The following is a 9,545-nucleotide window of genomic DNA, read 5'->3' as shown; positions in this document are numbered from 1 at the left end:
GGGTGACTGAAGCTCCCAACCGCTCCTTTTTTTCTTTTTTTTTTTATTCTGGGCCAAGGCCTCTGCTGCTGAAAGCAGGTATCTGGTTTGTTTCGGTTCTATAATCGAAACACTGTATCATCTCCAGCTCTGAGATCCCAGCCGGCTGAAAGCTGGTTTCTGGGGTTTTGTTTAGCTTCTATATTTGTTACAATGTTTCATACTGCCAGCTCAGAGGCCAGCACTGCAGGCAGGGAACGTTGGAGTCCTCCTTCACTGAAGCAAGCAAGCCTCATGTTCGCTTCCAGCTGCCTAGCTGCCGGCCGCCATCTTGGCTGGCAGTTAATTTGCATATCACCCTGATTAGCCAATGGGAAGGGTAGCGGTCGTACGCTAATTACCATGTTTCTCTTTTATTAGATAGGATTACACTTATTGTTCTTTGTCTGTTTCCATCTAAAACGTAAGCTGAATGAGAGTAAGGATCATAGCCCATTTTGCTCACTGATATATTCTAGGTATCTAGAACAGCATGCGACACATGATGGGCACTTTGAATGAATGAATGATTCAAATAAACAAGATGTTATTTTCGTCTATTTGGTTGGCAAAGATTTAAAAAGACAAATTGCACTAGAATTGATAAGGCTATAGGAAAAATATTAGTGATAAAAATGAAATTGGTACTACCTTTCTGGAAGCAATTTAACAACTTGTATCATGTTTTCAAATATATATGCCCTTTGACACAGCGATCACAGTTTTTAAAATTACGCTAAGTATTGAATCAGATGATAGTGGTACAAAGATGTATACTTAGAAATTTGACTACCATAGCACTACTTATAAGAGGAAAATTGGAAACTTCAATTTTTTTAAAATATATTTTATTGATTTTTTACAGAGAGGAAGGGAGAGAGATAGAGAGCCAGAAACATCGATGAGAGAGAAACATCTATCAGCTGCCTCCTGCACACCCCCTACTGGGGATGTGCCCGCAACCCAGGTACATGCCCTTAACCCGAATCGAACCTGGGACCCTTCAGTCCGCAGGCCAACGCTCTATCCACTGAGCCAAACCGGTTTCGTCGGAAACTTCAATTTTTATCAGTAAGGTTATATAAACTAAGGAACATCTAAAAAATAAAGTACTGTGCAGCTATTTTAAAAGAACGGCATTAAATATACTGACATGAAATAACATTCCCAACATAATGGATAAAACAGCAAGATATATTAAAAACCTTACAAGGAGGATATATTTTATATAAGATATTATGTGGGTCTGTCTATATGCACAGGAAGGGTGGTCACCAAAACTAACAAATATTACCTTCAGATGCCTGGGCTTTAATTTTTACTTTCTTCTTTATGCTCTTCTTTATTACTTGAATTTTCTAGAGTATATCATCTTTCTAATTAGAAAAAACAAAGCTATTTTCATTTGGAAAACCTCAGAAAGCTGTGTTTCTCATCCCCTTATGGCAATATATTGTAAGAAAGTAAACTTATTTTCCATCATAAGGGTTCTCTACCAGATTGACAGACCTTAAATATCTTTACTTATATTTCATCTTAAATCTAAATTAAAGGTTTCAACACTGTTTTAGGAAACTATTCCCAGAAACAGAAACCCACAGCAATGCCCAAGCTAATGTTACTGGAGACCAAGATTAAAATCATGCTTTCTATATGTCTAGCATCTTTTTTTTTATTGGTCTGGCACGCTAACACACATTGTTCAAACCAGAAGTCAAACCAATAAAAAACTAACGAAAAACACTGTGTAGCCCTTATTAAAGGCTTAAATTCTAACATGTATATTTCTTAGAAAGTATAAAAATATTATTGTCTAACCTACCCAGAAAAGCAATTCATTTTCCTATCTACATATTAAACTCAGAAATCAATTTGGAAACTGCATAGTACTATAAGAGAAAGAATATGATCCCAGGAAACAAACAGTCCAGACCCTGGCTCTGCCACCCGCTAGCAGCATGATCATGGGCAATTAACTTAGTGTTTCAGTTTCATCATCTATAAAATGATACCACAAATTAGCTATATGATTATTGAAAGACCTATATGAATTATCATACATAAGGCCCCAAGCTTTATACATTTACCACACATCTAGTTTGCAATGAACATCAGATGCTAACTCCTATCCCTTCATACTCAAAAAAACAGCAAATGTCACTATTTCTCCTGCGAAGCCCTCCTGGACTTCCCAATGAAAGCTTCTTAGTTCTGCTTTCATAGCACCTCAGCCATATTGCAATGTTTGTCATCTCCAATAACAAGAACTTCTCCAGACTAAGAATGTTATACTTTAATCATACTTATGTCTTCATCGCCTAGTACAGTACCTGTCATACAGTAAACACATAAAAGCTGGCACAATGGGTGGAAAAGAAATGAATGAATAAAATTTATCAAAACATCTATAACAAAAAAAAGCTTATTCTAGGATATACAGCTGTCTCAGTATTAAAGTCAAATCAGAACTAGAAAAGCTTATGTAAAGGAAGCTAAAATTAAACCAATTTCAAAAAGGCTAAACTAGCCCTAGCTGGTTTGGCTCAGTGGATAGAGTGTCGGGCTGTGGACTGAATGGTCCCGGGTTAAATTCCAGCCAAGAACGCATGCCCGGGTTGTGGGCTCAATCCCCAATGTGGGGCAGGCAGGAGGCAGCCGATTAATGATTCTCTCTCATCATTGATGTTACTATCGCTCTCTCCCTCTCCCTTCCTCTCTGAAATCAATAAAAAAATTATAAAAAAATTTCTCATCTCAAAATCTATTTCTGTATCACTTTACTGACAACAGAACTATCTTATAAAATTGGAACATATTATCTTTTGATAGTTTCTTAGCTCTGCTATCATGTATTTCAAATCCAAATAACTAAAATTGTCAAAACAATCTACACACACACACACAAACACACACACACACACACACACACACACACACCCACACACACACACACACAGGCTAGCTAGGTGGGAAGAGGAGGACTGTTTGGCTTTCCCTTAGCCATGAATAAAGTACATCTGTAAAATTACTGAAATAGTCTAAGAAAATTTCCCTGAGGGCATAAAAGTAATGACCCAGGAGTATAAGAAAAAAGTTTCTAATAAAAGAGCTTGCTGTTAAAAGAAAAAAAGAGTAAATGAAAGTAATTTATTCTCATTTTTTAAAATGCAAAATAAGCAAGTTATCAATGCAAATAATTAAAATAACATTTTACCAAAATCTACATGGGAGAAACTTCAATTCAAGTTGAAGACTTAGATTTGTTCAAAATACATCAAAAGGAAAATTACTTAAACGTAACATACAACCCAACATCTTCAAATAAAAGTGCGATTAGACTTACCTGACTGAAGCATTATGGTCCTTTAACTCTCATAATAATTATGTAAATGCAAGTGATGATGCTATTAGTATTTGAAACTACTTGGTCCCTTAATTTAAAATTAGATTAGCACTAATATTGTTTACCCATTAAAGTGCACAGCAAATGCTGCTTTAATATAGATAAAGGTGAATGTAAATAGAAATCTAAATTAGGAAAGTGTAAACTAATGGGATTTTGGAGAATTGAAAAGTTACTTGTTTAGTTACTGAGCAATTTCTAATTCAAAATCTTTTTAGTACCCTTAGAGCACCTAAATTATCTGAAAGTTATTGTAAATTAAAATATTCTAACCATGGTCAATAATTCACTTCTGTTCATTTTAGTTCAAATAAAAAGCAATAAAATTAGGGACATGAGTTGATTTTCTAAAGGTAACCCTTCCTTCCACCCTGGTTTAAATAAAAGTCACACAATTGGTTTAGAAAAAAATCTTTACAATTGACCAATAAACCAATTTATTACCACACACACAAAAATATACACAGTAAGTGTTCCAGAACTGGTCCAAACAACAGAAAGTCAAAGTCCTCAAAGTTATAACCATAAGTAAAAATATACCATAATTCTAACCATAAAGTAGTAAAAATCATGTTGAATGGAAAGAAATGTGATTTACATTACTTACATTGTAAAATGAAGGTAGGATTTATGTACAGCAGCAGCTGATGACTGTTTCTTTGGTGATCCTGAGTGACAACTGGTCTCAAAAATTGATAAAGCATTTTCATCTTCACTATCATCTAAAACTAGAGTATCTATATCTGTTCAAAAACAAACAAAAAACAAATCACAAAGATTGAGGCTTATCATGTCATTTAATATTAATGCTCTACAAAAGCTAAGAAAAATTGGTTTAAAAATCAAATGAACCAGAAGCATGGAGACATGGAACAGACTGACATACCTCAATCTTTGGGGGGACCAGAAAACATAAATCAAAGAACTTATATATTTATTGGAGGCCCAGTGCACAAAATTCGTGCACAGGTAGGGTCCCTAGCGGCTGCCAGCTGCCGGTGCCGGCTGCTAGCTGCCAGCCAGGGCCTCCCTTCCCCAGCTGCTGGCCATTGGCTGGGGACTCCCTTCCCTGGCTTCCGGCTGCCAGCCAGGGCCTTCCTTTGTTCCATGCCACCCCCTGATGGTCAGCACACGTCATCAAACTCCCGGTTGGTCAAACTCACAAGGGGACACTCTGCATATTAGGCTTTTATATATATAGATATGCATAGGCCATGGACATGGGCAATAGGGTAGTGAAGACCTGGGAGAGGGGGAGAAAGGTTTGGGAGGAGGGGGGAAAGGGGAGGAAATGGGAGGTATCTGCAATACTATCAATAATAAAAAAATATATTTAAAAATATCAAATGACATTAGTAAGTTATCAAATAATACAGATTGAGCAGGCAAATTGACAAACTGCACTGTTTTGAATAATTTATAAGTGAAAGAATGTAATTCTTTCACCTTTACAGACTACTTAAGTGTTGTAAGATATAATTTGGGAGACTTCAATGACTACAACAAGACTGAGAAGAAATGGCACTCGCATAAAATACCCATCCTATTTACTAAAAATCTCTAAGTTAATTTTTTTTTAATTGTTTAAAGCAGCAGTAGCCAACTGGTGGTCCATGAGGTCCAAAAGGTTGGCGACCACTGGTTTAAAGTATTACAAATACTCTTCAAAGTTCATCGGCCTTCCTCTGATTAGCTCATGAACTTAAAAGTTTTCCTGTAAATGAATAGGAAAGGTAGCTTTCTGTCTTTGAAGGTAGCTTTCTGTCTTTATCTCAGGTCCAAACTACAATCTTGAGGCTAGAATCCAAGATCTTTTATAACCTGACTACAGGCCCGGTGCACAAAATTTGTGCAAAGGGGGAGGGTGTGTTCCCCTCAGCCCAGCCAGCACCCTCTCCACTCCGGGATCCCTCTCACAATCCAGGACCACTGGCTCCTAACTGCTCACCTGCCTGCCTGCCTGGTTGCCCCCAACTGTCCCCCCTGCCAGCCTGGTTGCCCCTCACTGCCCCCCTCTGTCGGCCAGGTCACCCCTCGCTGCCCCCGCCCTGCCAGCCTGGTCACCCCCAACTCCTCCCCCACGCAGCCTGCTGTTCGGTCATTGGGTTGCCCCTCACTAACCCCCCTGCGGCCTGATTGCCCCCCACAGCCTGCTGCTCAGTTGTTTGGTCGCCCCTCTCTAACCCCCCTGCTCCGCCCTGCCAGCCTGGTCACCCCCAACTCCTCCCCCACGCAGCCTGCTGTTCGGTCATTGGGTTGCCCCTCACTAACCCCCCTGCGGCCTGATTGCCCCCCACAGCCTGCTGCTCAGTTGTTTGGTCTCCTCTCTCTAACCCCCTTGCTGGCTTGGTCGCCCCCAATTGCCCCCCCTGCAAGCCTGGTCACCCCATGCAGCCTGCTGCTCAGTCATTTGGTCGCCCCTCACTAAACCCCCTGCCGGTCTGGTCGCCCCATGTAGCCTGTTCGGTCATCCGTTCGGTTGCGATGGTCACTTAGGCTTTTATTATTATGAATTCTAGTGTACTTCCTCACTAAAAATTTATACTTCATTAGTACAGCAAACCAGACTGCCCTGCCAATAAAAACAAGTGATGAGTAGAATCCAGAGGGGGCTTTACAGTACCATAATGAAGAGCATGGGTTCTGGAGTCAGGGTCCCTGGGTTTGAGTAAGCCCTAGAACTTACTGAGTGACCCTATATAAGTGAATACCTTCCTCAATCTCCCAGTTTCCTCATTTATAAAATAAGAGTACCTACCCCACAGGATTATTATGAGAATTAATAAACAACAATTTATGTAAGGGCTTTATAATAATAAAATAATTGTAAGCCATTATTATTATAGTCAACTTCTCAAAAGACCATAACACTCCTACATTAAGACAATCAGAATGTCCCAAGAGCAAATAAACAAACATTCACGTGTGTATTTTTAATACAAATTCACTAGTCAACTACTATATGCTAGGCAGCATGCCAGGCCAGGAATACACAGTTGTGATCAAAAAAGGTATATTTTCTATATTCATGGCAAATATAAAAGAGTAACACATAAATAAATAAGCTTATGAGGAAATTCAAAATTTATTTATTTATGCCTGTACTTGTTTCATTTTAACAATACGAAAAAATAATTATAGTACCTTCTTTCTTGTCACTCTGGCTAATTTCAGCATGAGGAAACACTTTTTGCAAGACTGCCAGGATACTGTTGAAGCTTCTTTCTAGCAGTGGCCTTATGATGGGGGATAGTGCATGTCCCGAAGACATGACAGCACGCTGGGAAGCAGGCACAATATTCTGCATTGCATGATAAAAATCTTGAGCGCTGAGCACTATTGAGGAAACATCTAGCTGCAGTTTATGGCTGCTGGCATAGATCTGGGGGTAACGCCTCCGCAGAGCAATCAGGGCAGCTTCAGTGCACAGGGCCTTGATATCAGCTCCACAATACCCTAATGCACAAAAGGAAAGGACAACAAAGGTAAGTTCATTCTTCTAAGGCCAACTATGTTCTACAAATATACACATCTTTACCTAAGGAAATAATACAAAAATCAATAATTATTTGTAATTTTATCAGAAAAATGAAAGTTGACCATTTAAAATCACCTAATAAAATTGTTTATTCATTAAGACTAAAATGTTTTGAATATTAACAAACACATGAACTAATATTAAAATAAGTCATGTATTTTGTGCCAATACCACTGATGATAATGTACAATTTTTCTTCAAAAGAGGTTTTAAAAGAATAATAGTTTCATCTCAATCCTTCATCAATATTCCCAATCATTAGTTTAGTCTTTATGACATTACAGTTACCTATCAATTTTTTCAATATTTCTAATTTCCAAACATATATAATGGAGTAATAAAAAATAGCACATAAGCAGAAACTTCAAAAACAGAGCTATTCTACTACCAACTCTGAGTGCAACTGACAAGCAAGTTGATATCTAATTACCCAAAAAATTATATTTTAAAGTTGTGATCATCTCTGATAGCTCCAAAACATTAAAGAGAATAAAAATTCATTAATTTTTCACATTAACCTCACGTGTTATATATTACCTTTTTTTTAGCTTAAAATGACTGATGATCTAGTTCTAAGGAATATACCAACAAGGGTATTATCCATTACCCATATTTAAATGATTATAATAGTTAAACAACAGATCAAGCCCCCGATGCTTTTAAATCATTTCATTCATTTAAGCAACAAATACAAAAATACACTATTTATTAGGTTAGGGCTAGGGTTAGGAAGAAAACTCAAACTAACCATGTTGTTTTTTATATTAGCAATTAAACTAGGATTTGGCCACCTTTATCAATTACACCAGCAGGGGGAACCACTTGACCTAGTTATAGAACATTAGTCTCTAAGCTCTTCAAAGAGTGGTATCAGGTTTATTTATCTTTTTATACCTCACAATGGTCTCACTGAACACTTAAATACTGAAACAAAAATGGTGATTAGACAGGAAAATCACCAATGAGGAGAGAAGAAATGGCCCTAGACTAACTGGTAGGAAAAAATACATTAAAGGACAAACCCATATAAATCAAACTGCAAGTGATTCACATATATATAATGAACTATATCCCTATTATGAGTAGAGCAAATAATTCTGTTAATCAAGTCTTACAAATAACAGGGGGGTGGGGGAGGGTCCTCTTTACCCTGCTCTCTTTTTTCCATAGCACTCACCACCGAATCATTTACCTATTATCTTTATTTCTGCCTTCCCCAACTGGAATGTGAGCTCTGTGAGAGTAGGGGTATTTGTTTTGATCACTAAGGATTCTCAAATACAGAGAATGATGCCTGGCCTGGCATTCAGTAGATATCCTATAAATATTTCTTGAGTAAAAGAATGAATAAAAAGAGAAAAAGAGTTAACTCCAGGGTTATATGTAGTTTGGGAAGGTAAAACTGTTAGGTTACTATGTACTACCATAAGAAGTGGATTTACTGAGTTTTTCTTTTTTTAAGAAATCTAAACAATTTTATTATTAAAGCAACTTAATAATTTCAATAAAAGTTATGAAAAGAAATAGAAAGTATTGCATTCCTAAAGAAACATTTACACAGAGTTAGGGGGAAACTTAATATGACCTGTGAGAATTTAATTCAGAAAACTATAAGCAGATTAAGGATTAACACTGTCCCATGACAGCAATCAATCTCCCAAATAATTCTGCAGAATATCAAAATTTACCATTACTCTCTCATTTTATTTTCTATTTCTCAGTGGAAAAAAAAGTATCATTTCCTGTGCCATACATATCTGTTAAATTAGTTCAACAAAATAACTGTAAAACATCAGCTCATCAATACTTAATGAAATAATCCATTTCAGAGGAAGTAAAGAATAAACTACCATCTTCAAACAATATAAACAACCACTTTTATTTTTCTCCTTCAAACGTATATAAAGAGGGAAGGAGGGAGGGGGAACTGGATAAAAGGTGAAGAGAGTAGTCAAAGAACATATATACATAGCCATGGACACAGACAACAGAGTGAAGGCCAGTGGAGGGATGCCAGGGGCTGGGTGGAGGTAGGCAAAGGAGGGAAGGGAGGGAGAATGGGAGACCATCTGTAATAGTATCAACAACAATTTTTAAAGTATATACACAGTTAGTGAACATACTATATATGATCCTAATTTTGAGTGCAAAACCTAAGCTAAAAAAGAACAAAAACCTCAGAAACAATGCAAAACAAAAAACCACTAAAAGGTATTTTATGCAGTAAATGTTGCCCATAACATTTGTTTGACATAATAATGTTAATAATTTATATAATAGCAATATAATGTTCATTTTCTTAATTTATTAAAGATAAGTTAAAAGCTTATCAATAATAATAGATCCCATTTAAGTAAGTAAACTTTAGATTATAAAAAATAGGATTTATCTTCTTTACATTTGCTTATGAATGAGAATTATTAGTTTTTATCTGAGGTGCTCAACCTTGACTACTCATCTGAATAAACAATGAAACTGAAACAAAAACAGATTCCCAATGAACAGTAAATCAGAAGCTCTTGTGGTTTAATATTATAAACATATATTTTCAGAAAGCTTTACAAGTGATTCTTACATACAAAAATA

General features: G+C 36.8%; 1 protein-coding gene across 6 annotated transcripts in view; it reads right to left on the bottom strand.

The window, feature by feature from the left end:
- Positions 1–9,545, bottom strand: part of ATAD2B (ATPase family, AAA domain containing 2B) — a 110,636-nt gene that overhangs the window by 52,037 nt on the left and 49,054 nt on the right. For all 6 annotated transcript variants that reach the window (XM_014546686.1, XM_005874932.2, XM_014546685.1 and 3 more), the window contains 2 exons: positions 6,566–6,877; positions 4,029–4,164 (listed from right to left, as the gene is read on the bottom strand). In XM_014546686.1, coding sequence (XP_014402172.1) covers positions 4,029–4,164; positions 6,566–6,877 — 448 coding nt within the window. The remainder of the gene's footprint in view (positions 1–4,028; positions 4,165–6,565; positions 6,878–9,545) is intronic.

The sequence above is a fragment of the Myotis brandtii genome, unplaced genomic scaffold (assembly GCF_000412655.1).
Source record: "Myotis brandtii unplaced genomic scaffold, ASM41265v1 scaffold454, whole genome shotgun sequence".
In the NCBI taxonomy this organism is placed as follows: domain Eukaryota; kingdom Metazoa; phylum Chordata; class Mammalia; order Chiroptera; family Vespertilionidae; genus Myotis; species Myotis brandtii.
Note: the sequence above shows the minus strand (reverse complement) of the source record. Positions and strands in the feature narration are given on the sequence as shown.